At 36.5% G+C, this 21,164-nt stretch overlaps 1 protein-coding gene across 4 annotated transcripts in view; it reads left to right on the top strand.

The window, feature by feature from the left end:
- IPO11 (importin 11) overlaps window positions 1–20,210 on the top strand; it is a 103,628-nt gene extending 83,418 nt beyond the window's left edge. For 3 of the 4 annotated variants that reach the window (XM_035309037.1, XM_035309039.1, XM_035309038.1), the window contains exons 30-32: window positions 5,105–5,200; window positions 9,234–9,318; window positions 18,592–18,756. In XM_035309037.1, the coding sequence (XP_035164928.1) occupies window positions 5,105–5,200; window positions 9,234–9,318; window positions 18,592–18,756 (346 nt within the window). Of the gene's footprint in view, window positions 1–5,104; window positions 5,201–9,233; window positions 9,319–18,591 lie in introns of all 4 variants that reach the window. The other variant, XM_035309040.1, reaches the window with a different exon arrangement.
- Window positions 20,211–21,164: the final 954 nt, after the last annotated feature.

The raw sequence follows: 21,164 nt of genomic DNA on the forward strand, positions 1-21,164 counted from the left end.
GCTTTAACTATTTTGGGTTGCATCAGTAGAAACTGCCGTACTTTTCTAGTCAGATATTAATTAAATGTAACATGCAAATATCTTTTAAGAAGGGAAAACACTGACAATTCTTAAATTCATGCTTAATTATTTTTGTGGGTAATTAATTTTCCTCTTTAGTCCCTTTTTGTTACTTTCTGCCTTCCCTATGATAAGTGTTAAATTTGTTGCACTTTTTTTGTCACTGCCTGTGATTCCACAGGAGTAGGTTCTGTAGTTTTAAGTGCTGTATTTCTAAATTTTCAATTTTATATGGATGTCTTCAGTAATAGTGGGCTTTATTAGCACCCAGGTAATAATTCCAGTCAAAGCTAGTTAACCAGCTTTTCATCAGTAGAAATCTTAATGTGTCCATATAAGAGAGGATTTTTTTTTGAGTGAGCAGTTGAAGGTTGCACAAAAGCCCAATCCTCAAATCTGGGAGGGATGGGTCTTCTGCTTTTAGGCTCTGTGTTCCCTGGCTGCTCTCTGCAGAAGACTGTGGTTCGCTCTGAACGTGTCTCCTTTCCACCTGTAGATGGAAAGCTCCCGTAGGAATTGTTCTTCATGCATGAGTCTCACAATCTACAGTGGTGGAGTGTAAAAGGATATTTTAAGAGTTGTGCCTGGAAGGAGTGTTGGGGCAGTTGAAACCGTCTTCTGGAGAAGAGTCATCCTCTCCTATCTGTCTCGCTAACAATTTTGTTTCACCGTAGCAAAGAATTGAGAGATACATTGTGCATCTCCAGGGAAGTGCCCTTGGCAGTTAGCATCTTTTTAAGTTAGGTGTTCCTACTAGGAAATAGATGCATTCATGAACACGTGATTCGTATGGCCTAACTATTTAAATCATTAGGGAACACATTTAGAATTTTTTTAGTGCCTTCCCTCACGAAGCAAAATGGTCCATAAGTTTCCACTTAGTCACAGTCCCTTACTAGGTTCCCATTTGTAAAGTTCATTATCGCATTTACGGTCAGCCATACGATTACCCTGGAAATATCATTTTAGATGCGTCGTTACAATTTTAGGAGCTTCATAGCACAGTGCAACTTCATGGGGAGAAAAAAGAATTCATATGCATTGCTCATAACATGTGTCTAATCTCCATTTGTCCCTTTCTACCTCTTCCCCTGGCTAATGAAATAAGAATAAAGAAATAGTCTTTCTCAAATGTACACCACTAAAGGTATGAAATGAAGCTTCTCCCTTTCTTTTTTGCTGTTTGCTGCTTCATCCTGGCAAAGAGAAAAGCAGAAAAAATTTCCTCCTCTTCCTTTTAATGGCTAGAGGAGAAAAATATGTTTTCCAATGAGAATTTTTCCTCCCTGGTAGACTGAGGAAGGTGTATAGCAGACACAAGGACCATTTTATTTACTTATATAACAATTGCAACACAAACAATTTATTATGATCTGTGTTTTGTTAAGCTGGTGGTAAAACTTTTTTTTACAGTAGCTATGTAAATGAAATTAAAATTTCTGAATGTTTGTATAAAACATTGAGATAATAAAAATGCTAAAAAAGTAGCTGAATGAGCTGGAAATGTCAAACAGAATGAGAAAGGTATACTACTACTTTATCACAACATACCATATGTGGTCTGGTTTTTTTTCTTTGCAAAAAGTTCAATATTTTTATCTGACAGAATATGCAAACTTTGAAATGAAAGCTTTTTGAAATGATATCATTCACATTCAAGCTACCCTAAATGTTTGTGATGTTTTTTTCAGTAGAGACAAAGTGTTTTTTTTAGATAGTGTAAGAGTTCCTTTTTATAATAATAACGAATGTGTCAATTGCATCTTTGGAACTGGATCCTAGACTGATTAGCTTCTACGCAGTTGTCAGATTGAATCTTAAAAACCTGGTTCTGGGCCTGTCTCTTGATAATTCTTGCTGCTTACCAAACTAGCTGCTTTCTTCATAATTTAGGAAACCTTAGGGTAGTTATAAACAATACCTTTATTACCTTTATGCTGTTCTTTGTTCTGCTGCTGACCTGGTTTGGATGCAGTTGAAGGGGGGAACTGCTTAAATACTGCCTTCCATCTGAGCTGAGATTTTATTATGAGCAGTACCAACAGTTCAGCTTTAATCTAAAATACATTGTCCCTTTCTTTTCTGAATCCACTCATATAACTTCCCAATGTGTTTCTTGACACAACCTGTAGACATTTTAAAAGATATTTCATTGGTTTGCAAGGCTATTTCCTCCTTGTCTATGAAAACAAGACCTAATATCTCATTGAACTTTAATCCAGGTTTGATTTTTTTTTTTTTTTAAATCACAGTAAACATAGGCCCTTTATTTTTCCCTTATATCTGTTTTACGTTATAAAAACAGCATTATTTAATTATTATGTACTTGATAAACATTGTAGTGAGTCTCTGGTAGGAAGAAACTTTGCCCCATTTCAAGGGAAGAACGAGCAGGAGGGGAAGAGAAGGTACTAGTTTCACTGAAAGCTGCAGGTACCAGTCACACTATTTTGAAAGACCTTATGTATTCTGTAGTATTGCTGTCCTCAGAAAAATTACTGATAAATTTCTTGTATTCACTGCAGAAAGAAGTAAAATAACATTTCTAATTTATGCCATAAAGTAAAAATACCTTTTCCAAGTAAAGGAAACATTGATACCTCTGTGTCTTGCAGCTAGCTATCAAGAACCATATTTTGAGTCTTCAACCACTGTCCTCAGTTTCTTCTGGAAATGTCACATTGTTGGAAACAGAAGTAACTTGAAAGGGCCTCCCTGTGTGCTTCTCATATTAGTCTGCAAGCTTGTGGGGGAGATAGGGAACAGTTAATGAGTACTATGCTTACAATATGTTTTACATCTTGGTTAATGTAAATCCCCACCACCACCCAAGAAGATTGACCATAATTAGCCCTTGCAGCAGATGAAAAGGCTTTGCCTTTGTAGGGTCAAACACCTTTCTCGTTTCTTTCCTCCCCAGTTAAAATTAAAAAAATTTCTCTAGCAATTAGGGATTCTTCATGAAGCTTGAAAGGAGAGAATATAGCTACTGTGTAGCTGACAGCAACCTGTACTGTTAATTAAAATAGTGCATGCTTACAGAGCATAGCTTGCTCCTCCAGGGTGCAAAGTGTTCTTGGTTGAATTCCCCAAGTTCCTGTTGAAATAAATGTGAGGACAGCTGTTTCCTTTCTCACAGTGAAAAATACCATGCTAATGGGAATTTTCCTAGATAAATGTTGTTGTTTTTTTTAAAAAAAAAAAAAAAGTATGAGGCAAAAGAGCTTTAGTGCGAGGTGTGCTTTGTAGGAATCTCTAACTCAAGTGAAGAAAATGCCATATCTCTGAGGCCTTCTGCAAGCTGCTAAAATAGCTCGTGCTTGTTTTCTTAGTGGTCTGCAGGCTGTTTGCTTTCTTCTTTGAATGAGGTAGTGAAGCTGTTTGTAAGGGAGAAAGTCTCTTTCAAAATGTAAATGAACAATAAGAAGCCAGTCTGAAGGAAAATTAAATCAGTTTTCATCCCAGAGAATGATGGAGTTTCAGATTTCTTCATTCAAAATACAGTTCAGTTCCTGGCATTCGACTGTAGCCAGGCAAAAAGAAAGAAATAATCCTGTGAAATCAAAATGGTCCTGAGCTGAATCATAATTTTATCAAATCAAATAGAAAAGACACATTTTGTATGCTTAGTATTCTAACTTGGTACCTATTTTTTTCCAATCTATTGCTCTATAGTCTATTTTATATTTATAACTTTGTATGTCTGAAAATGAATTTACCAGATAGAACTTATGTAAAAGTAGCTGTATCCAGTCTTTCAGTTTTGATCATATTGTAGATATGAAAATGGATTGAAAGGATATTAAAAAACAGAGTTGACTAAGCAGTTTTAAGTAACATATTTAGAATATAAAGGATGAAACTACCATGAACATGCTTAGTGTTCAGTACCATTAAACATATGTGGAACCTGTTTGCTTCTGCATAGTAGGCACCAGCTGCATCTTTTGGGGAAAACTAAGTCTGAAATTCCAAAATGGGGCTAATATAATGCTTCAGCCGAGAGTGGTGAACCAGGAAAGAGTTGATGTTTACCATCACCGGTTAGCCTTTCTTTGCTGCTTATAGCTGGAAACTTTGCAGTCTTCCAAAGACGAACATCTCTTCACTTGCAATGTGCCTTAACCCTTTCGTAATTCACAGAGCAGGAGTTCAGGCACTGATAGTCAAGCCCAGAATAGCAGGGAAATCAGCAGAAATTACAGCAATCAGAGCTGCTTTCTGTTTAACTAGAAGCTGGTGGCAACTACTTTTCCAGTGAGTCTGGGAAATTGTGGTTCTATGCTCTTCTTATGCTACAGGCACTCTTTCTCAAGGCAGAGATAAGTGTCTAAATATAGGTGTCATTTTGGGTTTATGGGGATATCCAGCCTGGCCTTTAGCAGAAAGGAAGGTCCTCATCTCTTTTTATTTATTTTTATTTTTATTTTTATTTTTTAAATCCCTGGCGGTATCTGACAACCCTTTTCGGTTGTCTTAAATAACTTGGTATTTCAAGTGACAGGAGATGCCTGTGTTTAAGCAGAGATGAATCCTGTCCCCACCTTTCTAGTTAAGAAAATTGGCTTCTGTGCGTGGGAACAGTGGAGGTTAAAGAAATACTCATAAAGCTGAAGAGAGAAGACGACAGAGGAGCGTACTGGGTTTACTTGCTGCTCTTTGCTCAAGAGTTTGCAGCGCAGGTTTTTCATCAACTCGTGATGGGAGAAAATGTGCAAATGTGTTTGATGTGTTCGGAAGATAAGCCAGTAGTATGACTCCCTGCTCATTTCTGGAGTTGTATGCAATTATTTGCAATTACTTTCAATGAAGGCATGCAACTTTTCATTGTATTATTATTTTTTTTTAAGTCAATGTTACCTGCATCTTTTTGGTGACTTTAGGTCATTTATATAATCAAAATAAAAATTGAATTAGCTGCTTGATAGCATGCTCAGCTAAGCAGTAAGTAATGAAATCACTGCTCACTAACTGTGCTTTACAGTTATTGAGCAAATTTCCTGTTTAGTTCCTTTAGCTAAGTCACTTTCCTGTTCTTTTCCAGTGTTATCCAAGATAAATTTTGTGGTATCATCCACGTCACATTGGAAGGGCTGTATGACGTTATGACTGAAGATGCTGAAACAGGAACGTACAAAGAGTAAGTGGAAAATCTAATTTTTGTGTTTCATAATAGTTTTGCATGTGTGGTGTTTTGTTGGGAAAACTCTGTAGGCATTTGAGACATGCTCATAAGAGTCTGTTTTTGTTACAGAATCTGTTTTAGCAAGATAGTACATTTTTTTTGGCAAAATTTTAGCAAATTTTTGGTTCTAAGAAAAACACTTGGAGGCAAACATAAAATGAAAAGAATTTTATATTAAAAAAAAATAAATGATGGCTTAAAATACTCATATTCTTAGCTTTGCTTTTTGCTCACGTAACTATTTTATATTTATCTTCCAATAAAGGTTACTGTTGATAGCTCAACAATAGTTCAGAGTTTCTTTGAATGTGACATCCAGTGTTTACCTGATTTTTTTTAAGTGCCTCACATCCATTGAGCATACCCAGTGTACCTAGGTGTGGAGACACTTGGAAACCTATTCCTCAAGCAGAATTCATGTTCTTCAGTTGTTCCACTTAACATACCAGCATATGTTAAGTTATGCTACAGAGAATGCCTGAAAGGGCAGTTTCCTGAGCTGGGAGAAGGGGATTTGTTTATGGTGGGAAGATTCAGGGTTGCTGAGAATGTGCTGCCGGAATCACACTCATTCATCTTCTACCAAATCCCAGCTTATTAGGGGTATTATATCAAAGCTGGAGACAGCAAAAAAACACTGAATTAAGTTTTTTGTTTGTTTGTTTGTTTTGCTTTAATGTTATTTTATTTTATTTTTCTCCGTGCTGATTACATAATTTTAGAATGATAGAGAGTCTTTTTTCTCCCATAGGAGAAAAAAGTGCTCTGCAGGATGGTCCCTACAGGCATAATAGATCCTAATAACAGTATTTACTGTGTGATAAAAATCTAACATTTTCTAACTTTCAGATAATTATCTGGTGACAGAATAGCCTGTACCTGGACTAATTATTTAAATGCTTAAGGGGGTGTTTTCTGTCACTGAAGCCAGCTGGCACAGAACAGCCTGCATATGTGCTATTAATTTACCTTCCCCTTAAAATAGGTGGGCTGCGTACCAGTGTGTGAATGGTTCATACAGGCTACACCTCAGCTATGTCCAAAAATTGATTGCAAAAGTGCTGACCCATACTAGGCATCTATTTTTCTTTGAAATGTTAATCAGTATAGAAGATTTATCTGCAAAGTCTGGAAGTGTGCTGTGGTGCTTTGTTTTATTTATTATCAGAGACAACACCATAGAGTCACTTCTATTTCTAAACATGTTGCTTTGCCAATACTTTTTGGATAGTGTTTTCACATCGAATGTGATAAAACTTTGTCCTAGTTCACTTTATATTTTAAGCTTGAAGGCCTGTAGAACGTCTCACTGTACATTTCTAAACTCTCAGCATTGTTTTTTCTTTATAAAATACAGGCACACTGAACCAAGGACGTATTTCTGTTGACAAATACTGAATGGGCTGTTTAAAAGATTCTGACATTTGAGTTAAAATTTTCCAAGTCATCTGAAAGTAAATTAAGTAAAAGCATTCATCTGGAGTGGTGTGTGCTATTGGGTCCCTCCAGGTTGAAGAAAAATGAATTTAAGCTTGAACTTATAGAGAAAAAAATAAGTTACGTACCTCACTGGAAATCACAATGTGTAGCTTCTTAGTATTTACTTCAGGGGAAAGGCTAATAAAACTTCTATGTTGACTATAGGAAAAGGAAGACTGCATCTTATAAAGAATGAAACAAGGTTAAATATGCACAGGAAAACTGTGCAAATTAAATGATAGTGATGGCTTGAGTGTAAGTTGACCCTGAGTACCTTTACACTGGGAATTTGAAGAAAGTGTTGTAGTTTGAGGAATGAGGTTCTGGAGGAGCTTTTCTAAATACAAAGGCAGAGGTAGAGGTCTTGCCTGTTTATAGATGGGATTCTGCTCAAGGTCTGAAAACGATAACGCAGTGGCCTGGCTTACAATGCAAAGAGCTTACACTCAGATGGATTTTCCAGAACTTGTATTTTGCATTGTAACAATAATTAGAAGAAATCTTAAAAAAGACCTCCGGATTTTTTGGAAAGAGGAGCATTCAATTTTTCTAGTATTGTCTCACCAATATTTGCAAGTTTCCCAATCTTAACATTTTTTTTTTTTTTTTAGTGTATTACTTCCTTCTTTAGTTTTTTTGAATTACTTTGTTTATGATTATGGAACTTAAGTTTTCAGACTTTAATTTGAATATAATGTTGTATATTTTGGCAATTGACATTTGTCTTCATAATACATTGAGTCGCAAGACATCATATCATTTATGAGGTGAGAGGGAATGTGATTTGCTGTATTTTTTTGAAATGACTAATTCCTTTGGAAGCAGCTTCTGAGTTTTGGCTCTTTTGCCATGCTGCTTAGCAAGTATTTCATACAGCTCTAAGCAGGTATGAATGTTTTCTTATATAATCACAACTCTCTTCATTTTAGTAACAGATATCCTTTAAAGCAAATTATTGAATTTAGCTCCAGGATTATTTCATTTTCTAGTAGAACATATAGTAGAGAAGTATAGGTCTGAAAATGAGCAATAACATGCATTTGTCCTATTGCTTTGTAATACGTGGTTTATTTGGTGTTCTTGCCATAAAACATTACTAATACATGGTGGCAAGTTGCTGTCACCAGAATGGTTTTACATCCTTTCAGTTCTTAAAGCAGGTTTTCTAGGAAGAAGAATTGGTAAAGTGGTGGAATTTATGTACATTCTTCCAAAACGGAGATGGCAATGTGAATGGAAAACATATTTGCTAGAGAAAGACTTTCACCAATGGCTTTATGCCTACTACAATACTTTATGCCTACTATAATAATTAAAATATGACTATCTGTGCATACAGTCACTTATCACTTGGGGGCAGAGCAAAACAGAAAAACAAGTTTAAAAGTCTTGTATCTGCCTAGAAACAAAAGCTAATTGATTTCTATCCACCTAAAACTTTACTGTTCAATGTCCTTCAGATTTTGTCTTGAACCATCAGTAATGACCATAATAGATTTCAGCTTCTCTTGTTAAAGATCTCACGGAAAAGTATGAATGTAATGAAAAATGTCTGCTGATTTTGTTAATGCTATGGTTTTGTGTATTTGATTTTCATAATGGCAGGATGCAGAGTGTTTATATAAGCACTCACCTGGAAAGATTGGGAAACTCTAGCTAGAGACAGTAGATTTGATATGTTACATGTTTTAAACCCACTTGGTCTGTTTTCTATATGCAGAAACGCATTTTTAAGCAAAAACTCAAGCTAAAATATATCTGTTCAGACTTTCTTTTCCCAAGGCTTGTTCTTGTTGAGTATCATTTCTGAATTGATCTGCCAAGACACAGATGGCTAGTCTTGATAAAATCCACTGCAAAATGAAAGTACCTGTTCACTTAGTAAATTTGGTCTTAATATCTTTCTATCAATTTTGATGCATATGTATTATATGTAAGTATAGAAGACTAGTTGTCGAACACTACTGAAAATTATCAAAACTTGGAATTTTTATAATAAAGAGATGTCCGTCAGCAGTAAATTGGATGCCATGGAAACTGCTAAATGCAAGCTTTTTTTTTTTTTTTTTAAGAAAAATAGTCATAACAATAATAACCCACTGTTAAATGCAGTACTGATATAAAAAGAAGTACATACATGCTGCCACAATATACATCTATGCACTAGAAAGTGGCCAAGTTTGGTTGTCTCTCCCAGACATGAATAGGTTTTAAATTGGTGGCTAATTTTCAACTCTTTTAATGGATATCAGTTACAATTTGAGACAAATTTTTCAGAAGCTATCATCTTGGCAGAGGAGAGAGACTAAACAAGGAAAGTCAGGTGAAATTTGGCAGTAGCCATCTGATTAAGCAGTAGTATGTGTTATCTCCACAGGCATGTATTGCCTTATTAATAGGTATTGCCAGACTTTCAAACCTGCTCCTACCTGTCCTGTGTTTTTAAAACTGCTTTAAAATAAATTTTAATTATAGTGTATACTCAAATTATTTTTATTCCCATTCTTAGCTGCATGTTGATGTCTCATTTTGAGGAGCCCAAAGTTACAGAAGATGAGGAACCTCCCACAGAACAAGACAAAAGGAAAAAAATGGTAAGTTTTAGATCTGTTAATCAATTATAGAAATGATTATGTAATTCACTTGTATTAGACTAAATTATTTGGATTTGGTTCAGCTGTTTTTGTTAGAGAATTCATCTCTTGAATCAAAAAGAAAAAGCTTGATGATGAACTTTGCAACCACAACATTTATGCTTCTGCATTCCTTTTGAGTATTAAAAAATGTTGCCAAAGTAAACATCATCTGTTCACAAAGTCTGGACGTTGTAAAATTAAGATGCTTTAAAAATGGTTTATTGAAAAATGCAGGAAGTTGAAGCTTACTGGTATGTCATAGCAGGCCAAGTTTGTTGCGGAATTATAATATTCATTCTTAAGAACTGTGATGTTTCTTTAGGTACATATCTAATCTAGATAGATGATATCTATATCTATGCAGGTTATCTATATAGATAAATCTGAAATGGATTTTATATATTGAAATAAAATATATACAGATATCTTGTGTTACATACATAGATACATTTATTGAGATAGCTGCAGATACAGGGCTCAATAAATTCATAACTATATGTATAGACTTCTATACAAATACGTATACAATGGATTTTGTAATCAGATTTTAAAAATATCAAGTGAATTTTTAAATATAGTCCTTCAATTTTATTAGCATTCTTGGAATATATCCATATTTTATTTCTACATAGCTAAAGTTTTAATAAATTTCTACTCAAAGTTCTCTTAAGTTTATAGCTACAGATTGACTTTAATAGTATAGTATGCATTTAGAAATTTTGACTTTGTAGATTTTAATATGGATTACCGTTGTTGGCAATGTACAAGAGAAGTGAAAAGGGCTCATAATTTTATGACCAGTATCATTCTAAGCTCCTAAACGATTCAGTGCAGCAGTACAGTATTGATTAACACAGTCATAATGAAGAAACTATATTGGGATCATATGTAATACAAAGTTCATTGGCCATTTGGATAATAGTTTTTGTTTGTGATTAAAGAGAAATGGCTGTGCTTGGGTAATGAAGAGCCAAAACTTGCAAGTACATGATGAGTCAGGTGTAAATTTACATGAGAAATATATTTTCCCTTTGAGCAAAGTAACTTTCCTTTTTTTTTTTTTTTTTGAAGGAATTGCTTGTGATTTTTCCTCTACTGTTCTTTAACATTCAACATGAACACATAGTCAGCCTTTTTGTCTTTGGAAGTTTTACATAGAACACGTCATACACAGACATTGCAGCTTCCTCTGTTTCATATCTCATAATCTAGACATACCTATTTCCACTATTACTGTGTTTTCTAGGTTCCTAAGCATTATGAAAATCCTTTGTTTCTCTCATTTCAAGCCCCTCTTGTAAGAATATCTTTCTTTGTTTCACTCTTCGTTCCTGTACTTAGATGATTATTCCTGATGTATTTCAGACTCGAGCATTCTCTACTATCATTTTTTTCAGCTAATGTGTTCACCATATTCTTTAGTTCTCTGCAATTTCTCACAGCTGTTATTAAAGCAAGCAAACTCTAGTTGTTAGGATTGTCTGCTAGAAATTCATTTTGAATCCCAGCTGAAATTACTCAGTATTTATTTTTCTGGATGGTGCACAAGTTGAGACTTCTCAAAAATGTTTATTTTAAATTGTCCTGCTTTCAGTAGCACAAATGATGCAGGTGATTTGGGTAGGTTACTCGTAGTAGGAGTGTGCCAATCCTGGTTATTATGTGACACTGGGCTGTGAAAGTACAACTAGCATTCGATTTGCAAAACTGGATTAAAAACAAAACATCCACAGGGACCATTCCCATCCACCTGCACTGGAAGCTTTCTCTTTTATGTCATAGCATCAGCAGACAATTTCTGGTGATGTTTATAACAGATGCAGTAGCAAGTAACTCTGGTGAAACAAAGATGTGAACAAATATTTGGGGTGTAAAGAAGATTTGGACCCACCTAATGGGAAGCTGTAATTGATTTAAGAAAGTTTCCAGTCTCCTGTTCTATCTAATTACTGCAAGAGGTGTATACCCTCTTACATATTCTACATGCCGAATAAGCAGCTTGTTTGGTAGGGCTTAAAGTTTGTAAGAACTTCAATAAAAACTCTTAAATTCTGCTTCATAAATCAGAGTTTAAACCTCATCAGGCAAGAATGAAAAGATTTTTAAAAAAAGAAAATGCTGTCATGGTCCATGCTAAGTGTGACTTCCTGATGTTTGCACTGGGTCTAGATGTTTTTCTATGATCTATCCCTTTATCCTGTCATTATCCTCTCTTCATTATTACTATAGATCACTATTTACTATATTACTATAGTAATAGATCATTAGATATTACTATAGTAATAGATCATTATTACTAAAGACAGTTTTAGCTAGACAGTGCTTCAGAAGTTTGTGATAACTTTGTTTAATCAGCATTTATCAGCTATTGTTATATTTTGTTCTTGTAAATATGTTGAAGAAAATGTGCATAGATGGAGAGTGATTCATGACTTCGCATTGCATATAGTATATAGACTGAAATGTTTTTTTATGTTCACTTAATGTGTATGTTTTGATGAACTCTAGTCATTGTTCAAAAAGGGAGTTAACCGTTTTCAGGTGTCTGTTTGAAACTAGGGAAGAAAAATGAACTACTTTCCTATTAAAATTTTATTTAGACTTAAATTTTGTCCATGGTAGCATGTTGTTTAGATGATTCTTAAGCGTCAATAATGTGCTTATGTGTAAAGGTTTGGGAGCATTTTTTATTATTGCACTGTTTGTGGTATAATTTCTCAGTATACACTTAATCTATAGATTAATCACAGGTCTGATGCAAGGCCCATTGAAATCTGTAAGAAAACATTAGTAGAAGTCCATGGAAAACATTTCATGTTGTCCATCTCCATTTTATAATCTGAGATCATTGTTAAATGTAAAGGACATAACACAGCATAAATCATTTTTCAAATCTTTCCCAGTCTGAAGATAAGAATCATCTTGGTAAATATTTCATGTCCGCCACTCTTCCTTTCTTTAGTATCAGTGGTCATCTTTAAACTGAAGAGATTCTTTCAAATTCTGGAAACCTTGTCAACCCTGTCAACTCAGAATATTACCAAAAACTTTGAGTTTTATTAGACTTTTATTATCCATTCTTGCATTCTAAATACCATTCCATTGACTTGCTTGTAGTGATTAGATCACTGATTGAGTACTGAATGATATATAACAATGTATTGTAAATAGTATGATTTTATCTAAAAAATGAGTGTCTCTGAGTGTTGTCTAAAGATGTTGAGGAGAAAGATCCACATGACAAAATACTGGTTTCAAAAAACTGATAATTCTATAGAAAGTCTGATGGTGGCAGGTGGATTTTGGAGGTATGCGGCATAATTTTTCTCCAGACCTGTGTGCTGCTTTTCTCATTCAAACTGCTTTTTACAACCAGTGAGGTAGAAAATTTGCTTTTTGAGTCCAGCCTTAAAGTAGGCATCCATGTCCAGATTCAAGATCAATTTGTAAAGTACTTTTTGGTCTTCTCTGTATCAGGAGTGTTTCAATCAAAAAAAAAAAAAAAAAGTCTAGCCACACAGGTAGGAGCACAACATACATACTTTAATTCAAAGATTGTCCCTGACCTAGTGTTTGCAGAATAATAGCAAGTGTTAATATTGATATGGTTGTTTGAGCCAGACTGATGTTAGATGCTCGGTGCTTATCAAGCCAGTTTTCAAGAGGACAATTGTTCCTAGAAAAATCAGGTAGAATTGGCTGAAAACATCTGAAAGGTCATCTTTTAAACCAGGTACTATTATAATTTTATCATAACAAAAGTAATTTATAGACTTGATTACTGACTTCCACTGTTAATGTTGAAGGACCTTTGTTTTAAAATGCATATGCACTGAGGTGTACCCAAATACCTTGGTGAAATTCTGTTATGCTTAGGGGAGACTTCTACCTGAGGCAGCATTTTCTGTGGTGTTATAAAATGAAAGATCAGAGCTTGAGTGTTCAGTGTTCTACCAAACTGATCATTTTGCTTGATTATTCAGCTAAGATTGCAGCCGATTGTTTAATATTATCTATAAACTAGTTACACTAAGCTGTTTCATTTTTCAAAGTTCTGAGTACAAGTTCCGAAGTGTAAAGTAGAAGGAAAGCATATTTAATTTACTCAAAATATTTTTTGATGTGATGATCTGAATGAAATCAAATTAGTGTATTTAACTCCTTGAATTTAAGTCAGAAGACTAAGTCCCATATGGCTTAGAAACATTAGCTGGTGCTTATGACAGCAAGCATTAATCATACTACAAAAGTCCCTACTGGCTTACAGTGTTGCTGTATTGAACAGATGGTGGGAGATGTTTATGCCTGTTGCAATAACCTAAACAAAATTTTATACAATTACTTCTTAGTAGTATTGCAGAGATTATTCAAAAGATCTTTGGAATTGCTGTCTGCCACCTGACAAGTGCCAGTGTGTTAGCACCTCAAAGAGATGTTAGAGAGAGCCAGTATAATTAAGAGATGCTAGCAAGAGCTCAGATTTGAAGTTCCAATGAGCTTTGCAAAACTATGCAAGGATTCAAACCTTATATTTCAAAAGAAAGCAGCACTTCTGTCTGGAAACTGAAAATCACCATTTGTGTTCTAGAATAGCATTATATGCATAATTGTATTCCAGAGCTTGTGAAAATTAGGAAAAAAATGGTCTTAAAGCTGGGGCTTATTAGTGGACATTGGTTATAAATATTAGAAGCTTTTTTTCCCGTTGACTTAAAGCCTGTTTCTTCTTTGTTTTCACCTTCTTTTTTCTTTAGATATCAGGGAATATGCTTTGTAAATATGAAATAGTTACATGGAGGAATTTTTTTTAGAAGAATAGAACAATTAAAGTTGATATTTTCAGGAAATTGTTCTGTCTTCACACATAATAATGAGTACTTCAGCAGAGATTTTTGGTAGGGTCACTGAATTTATTTAGTTAACTACATCTGTGGATTATTAATGGGTTTGTGAGTAAAATGGTCGTTAGCAAACAGCTTTTTAGAGTTGTTTCCCAAGGCAAGTATGTAGTACATGCCATTAGTCTAGTTGCTGAGGATTAGTTGTGAGGGTCACAACTATGAGAAGACCTGTCCATTTCTGTGCAGTATTTCCTACAGTAATTTTATGCTTTACTGTTTTGAGCTATGAAACTAACTAGAAATGTGTTTTGTGCTCCAAATTACAATCACTCATTAACAAAAGCAAATTGTTCGGAAACTGCTTTCTTTGCTTGGCAGGATGTGTTTTTTTTTGTTGTTGTTGTTGTTTTTTTAAACCCTGTAGATTGTTCTAACACTGCTACTGAAGAATATAACCTTGTGTGGCAGTTCAACACCAATGGGCAGCAGCGCTCCAACATGCTGCTCTCTCACTCTCCCTCCTCAAAAGAGCAAGGGAAGAAAATAAGAAAAAAGGGTCATGTATTGAGATAAGGACGACCCAGCATTCACCAATGCTGAGCATCACAGACAAACAGACTCAGTTTAGGGAAGATTAATGTAATTTATTGCCTGTAACTAAGAGACTAGCAGCAAAAACTAAAAGCAAGTGTAAGACAACTTACCCCAACTACCCTCTCCTAAATCCTCCCTCCAAGTAGTACGGGGGAACGGAATGGGGGCTGCAGTCACTCCCTAAGGCTTCATGTCCGCTGTCTTCACTGCTCCTTCATGGTTCCTCTCTGCCCCTGCTCCCCGTGGGGTCCCTCCCACGGATGCCATCCTTCCCGAACTGGGCCTGTGGGGGCTGCCCACAGGCAGCAGCTCTTCAAGCACTGCTCCCACACGGCTCCGTACCACAGGGTCCATCCCCCAGGAGCAAACTGCTCCAGCACGGGTCCCCCACAGGTGGGCGGCAGCTCCCCCCAGAGCCCTGCTCCTGCGTGGGCTCCTCTCCACGGGCTGCAGCTCTGGCCCGGGGCCTGCTCCTGCGGGGGCTCTCCATGGGCCGCAGCCTCCTCCAGGCCACATCCACCTGCTCCACCGGGGGCTCCTCCACGGGCTGCAGCATGGAGATCTGCTCCGTGTGGGACCCATGGGCTGCAGGGGGACAGCCTGCTCCACCAGGGGCCTCTCCACAGCCCGCAGGGGAACTGCTGCTGCCTGCCTGGAGCACCTCCTGCCCTCCTGCTGCACTCACCTGGGGGGCTGCAGGGCTGGCTCTCACCCCTCTCTCCCAGCTGTTGTGCAGCAATATTTTTCCCTTTCTTCAGTCTGCTCTCCCAGACACCCAACCAGAGTCTCTCCCTGGCTCAGCTCTGGCCAGCAGCAGGTCCCTTTTGGAACCAGCTGGAGCTGGCTCTGATCTGACATGGGACAGCTGCTGGGCTCTGCTCACAGAGGCCACATCTACAGCCCCCATGGTACCAAACCCTTGTGTTGTGAACTCAATACACCTTGGTAGATCTAGACTATTGTAGCTGTAGTTTAGAATGTATGTGACAGTATTTCAATTTGAGAAGCTTGAGTATTCTAGCAACCAGACTACATTTACTGAGAATTACTACTATACAAAAAAGATTAAAATCTTACTGCAATTTGTCCTTTTCAAAAGGGGAAAGAATATGTTGAAAAAATTGTTACACAATGTTTGGATTATAATAACGTTATACTATTGTTATAAAATGCTAGGAATAAGTAGTAAAAAGATCTTACTTCACCATAGAAATGTAAAATAGATGGATATTATAAAATGGTGAAGGATCAAAGGCTAAGAAGACAGAGGGCTATATAGGGAATGATGAGATTTACAACTTGTATGTTAATGTGACCGTAAACAGATTAAGGACTAGCACTTATTTTTATAATTACAATGTTTTGGGGTGTTTTTCTCTTTCTTTGCTTTTATTTTTGAAACAAACCACTAATAGGCAAATGTAAGTATTTACATTTTAAGTCCCATGCTCATGTGGTTGTTTCTCTCAGTATGTCCCTATGTTTTGCTGTAGTATTGTTTAATACATAAGTAAACCTTAATGTCTTCCACCCCCTATTAAAATTGAATTACTCCTTTTTTTTTCTATCATACCAAAACAGAAGAGATTCTCTTTATTTTGTTCCAGTTTATCTCAAAGCATGCAACATTATGATATGCGTGAATTATTTCTGAATATGCAATAAGTTTTTTTTTATTTAAATAAGGGTTTTGTAGATTCATCCATTAATGTTACAAAGACACAGCTCACAGGTTGAGAGTGACCTGTGATTACTACTGCTCTGGAAAAATAAAAACTCTGTATTAGGCAGTAGATATCTGTACTCTTACTGATGAAACGATGCCTCTGTGTTCAACCTCATTTGTCAGGACAGATAGCTTATTTAATAAGGCATACTTCTGATATTGCATTCCCATAGATATAAATCCCCATGTGATGCTAATTCCATCCCTTAGCTTGTAGTCAGAGAAGAATTAAATGCCATAATTCCTTGTTCTGATTTAACCCAACAAAGGAATTTGATCAATAAATGTACATTACTGGAAATAGTCTTTTGCTTGTAGCAAAAATCCTGTGTAATTTTCACTTTAGATTTTTACATAGTGGCTGCTAAGATAATGCTGTAATAATGCAACAGACTACGGCAATACACTGTGAAATAAGAATGAAAAGGAATAAAGTATAGTTATGTGCTTTTAGTATGCGCTGATGTGGTGGTTTTACTCGAGTGTGCAGCCAAGCTCCACCACAATTGCTCTGTCACTCCTCCCCTCCTCAAAGAGGAAGGGGGAGAAAAGACAACACAAAGAGCTCGAGGTTTGAGATGAGAATGATTTAATTAAAGGGAAGGGGAATGGCGAGAAAAAAAAAAGAAACAACAAGGCCGTGCGGAAGCACAGAGAGAAAGGAAAAAACGTTATTCTCTACTTCCCATCAACGAGCGATGTTTGGCCACGTCCTGGGAAGCAGGGCCTCAAAACGCGTACCGGTTGTTCAGGAGCACCGCCTTTCCCCACGCAAGCCCCCCTTTTATTGCTGAGTGTGACATCAAGTGTTATGGAATATCCCTGTGGTCGGTTTAGGTCAGCTGCCCTGGTGATGCTCCTCTGATGATCCTCTCCATCAATTGCCCACCCCCTGGCTGGCTCTTGGGGGCTTGGAGTCCTGATGCTATGCCAGCACTATGCAGTAGCGGACACAACACTGGAGTGATACCAGTGCTGTTCCAGCTACGAGTGCAGAGCACAGCACTGTGTGGGCTGCTGCAGGGAAAGGTGACTCCATCCCAGACAGACCCAACACACTTGTTTCTTTGGAAATGGCACAGCAGGGTATACAGGTTCAGAAGGTTTTCTTTTTTAGTGGGCTTTGAAACCCAGCATTATATGTTGTTTCCTGACCTTGCAGCGTAAACAGTAGTGCTGTTTGGTTTTGATACTAAGATAAGCAGAAGCTCATGCATCTGCAGTGGTTTTGTTGTTATTTCAACATCCTAATACTTTGTGATGCTGCAAGCTCTAGGTGTTCTCACCACCCCATGAACCACCCTGGTGGACAGGGGAACAAATGCTGCATGCCTGTCTGTGTCTGTAGCCAGCCAAGCCCTCTCTACTGATTTCAAAATTGGTCTTCTATCAGTGTAGCCCTTATATGTACCTCTTCTGCAGTTATTGTTTAAAATAGACAAATATTCTGTTGGTCCCTGCCTAAAAGAGATTTGCATGATACAGCTGGACAGATTGTTATATAAGTACTGCTACTGAAGAAGTGTTTATTCTTTATGCATATGAACAATTTATTTCAGCTATTGACCTAACACCTAAATATTGACCTAATTGTAAATATGATTATTTCCAGATCTTGTCATATAAATCTAGTGCTGCACTAGTTGAACTAGTTTCTTCGTTTCCTTATAAATAAAATATAACTGATCATAGTTGATACACTATCTAAAATGCTTATCATGGTAGCACACCTGATGTGTTTCTTAGGAGTTATGGAGAATTCATTCAGCAGAATGAATTTCAGCAGAATTTATTCAGCAGAATTCATTTCAACAAAGCAGCTTTGAAATTGTCTTATAGAAGGGTGAAGCTTTACAACAGATTGCGTTCATGGTTTGAGATGATTGTTTCAAATGGTGTTAGGCTGATGTTTGCTTTTGATAATAATCAATTTGATCTTTGTTTTACAGTTTATGTTTCTCAATTAATTACAAAGAATTGTAGATTTCTTTCCTGGGCTCAGATTATTATAGAGATGAGTACTTGCAGTATTTTAAGTGCATTCTTATAATTTTTTCTCGTTTCCCACAGCTTGCACTGAAGGACCCCGTACACACTGTGTCATTGCAGCAATTCGTCTATGAGAAGCTAAAGGCACAGCAGGAATTGCTGGGAGAACAAGGTTTCCATGCACTTATGGAAACTGTGGATACAGAAGTAGTTGCACAGCTACAAGAATTTTTACAAGGCTTCTAAATAAGCGAAAACAAGATTTTATATGTCCATTTTTCCTTTCAAAAGATACAAAAGAAAAAAACTCTAACCTTCCCTCTGGAATGGAAGAGCCTACTGAAAGCTGAAAATAATGTGTTCACAAAGAAAAAGCAGATTTCTTTTTTTCTCACTGTACGGCTGAAAGAATAAATGTAAATTGGGTGTGGCTAGAGTTTACAAAGTGTTTCATGACTGTGTGTGATTTTTCTATGCATGAAGAATGATGGATTGTATAAGGAAATTTTTATTTTTTTTTTGTTTGCTGTTAATTGTAACAGGAAGTGTTTTTGATTCCACACTGAGGAGCAGAATCTGATTTAGGAGCTGCTTTTATGCAGTGGTAATACCTTGATTTCTCAGTCTTACTTCTTAATTGCCTGTGACAGCATTTTTCTGCAGCTGTAAGGAACTGTTTCAACAGGAAACAGTTTTTGATTGAAGTTTGTTAAACATTATATGCACACATAAACCTATATATGCCTGAGATTCCAGGCTGAAGAAGTTGAATACTTCTTTTCCTTGCAAAAGAAAATCCTGCTATATGTGAATTCTCTCACAAGCTGATAGGGTTCACATGTACTGTTGCTGTTTTAAGTTACCAGTCTTAGTAGAAGTGGGTCCTATGATATATTCAGGATTGAATAGCATCCTCTTTGTAAGATTAAGGACATCCAAAATCTATTGTGTACATTTGATTTTTAGAGCAGACCCTTTAGGATGTAGCGAGGTTATTAAACTTAGAGAAATTGTAGAGAAATCTTGAGGGTAGTTGGTGATTCAAAGGCAGCGTTTTTCCCCTTCGTCATTACTGCTTATTCCTCAACAGAATAAAGTGCTGAAGGGAGGAGGGAAGAGGAGAAACTTATTTTTGTCTAGTTGGCCTATGGTGACAGACTTCTTAGGTATAATGTCAAAACGGACAGTATAATTTCTCTGTACGTGGCTGTGCACAGCATGTAACTGGGGATTCCTTTGTTCCTTATGAGTTATAAAAGAGTGCTGCAATTTATGGTGTTTCCAGAGAGGAAAACAGAAAAATGTCAATTAAATTTCAGGATGATGCCTCAAAACATATTATGTGCTGTTACAAGTCATGCTGTTTTCTTTACCGTTACTGACTTTGTTTCACAAAGCTATGTCTGAGAAGTATGAAGGAACTTGATAATATATGTCATGAGGCATCCAGCAGTGTGGTTCAGTATCAGTAGTTGCTTGTTTTGTTATTGCGTACCTATAATTTTCTCTTTGTCCTGTTACCATTTCTTGACTCCACATTTAGCCATACAAGCAGACCGGTAAAACTGTGAGTAGAAGCATTCCTTCAGGAGTGAAATGTGATAACTTTAGTTTAAATTGTCTTAAGGAAAAAGAAACTTAGATTGTAACACTTAAACTGTATTTGTCAAGGGGTTAGAGAATGCCAAGGTATATCTGTCCGAAGATGGAGGTTTTCATTTTTGTCACCAATTTCTTTATTTCTGTTACAAAATTTTTCTTACTTTTGCTTGAGTTCATTCTGTCTCCCTTTTAGCTGTTGTAACACAGTGAAGCTCTCCAGAGTTTAGTGAATAATTAATTTCCATTAACTCTGGACTGTACTTGGACTTAAAGTTGCTGTTATCCACTGTTTCAGTTCTTTTCTTTTTCAGCAAAGTCATATCACTGAGATACTTCATAATTGTTACTGAAAAGTTTGAGTCCAGAATGTCACATTTCAAACAATTATCTACAAACTTGAGACTCAAATGAAACTCAAAGCTATCTTTATTAGTTACCTGGCAGCTGCAGGAATGACAGGGCAAAGCTTCTCCTTTCTATGTGTCTTTGTCTTTCATATCTGGGTTTGGGGTGAGGAGAAGACTCTTGCATTTTTAGCTTTCCTTTTAAGTTCTAGTCTTCCACCTTCAAGGCTGAAGTTTGTTTGCTTGACTAAAGGGTAATTAAGCTTTTAGGATAAAACTTTTTTTTCTCAGACTTGATTAACTATTTAAAGGTAGAGATACTTATACTTTTGATAATCTTACCAGATAACCATACTGTTGTGGTTTAAACTTGCAGGCATCTATTACCACACAGCTGTTCTTCACTGTCTCTAGATGGGATGGGGGAGAGAATCCTAAAGGTGAAAACACAAGAACTCTTGGATCGAGACAAATTTTATTAGGTAAAGCAAAAGCTACACACGAGTAAAGCAAAATGGAATCCATTCACTACTTCTCATCAGCAGGCGGGTGTTCAGCCACATCCAGGAAAGCAGGGCTTGTCACGTGTAATGGTTTCTTGGGAAGAACACCATCACTCCAAATGTTCTCCCCTTCCTCCTTCTTTACTCTACAGACATGCTGTTATTTCATTAAAATTCCATTTGTTGTGTGGGTCTGGTCAGTCCT

Source organism: Oxyura jamaicensis, chromosome Z, assembly GCF_011077185.1.
Source record: "Oxyura jamaicensis isolate SHBP4307 breed ruddy duck chromosome Z, BPBGC_Ojam_1.0, whole genome shotgun sequence".
NCBI lineage: Eukaryota > Metazoa > Chordata > Aves > Anseriformes > Anatidae > Oxyura > Oxyura jamaicensis.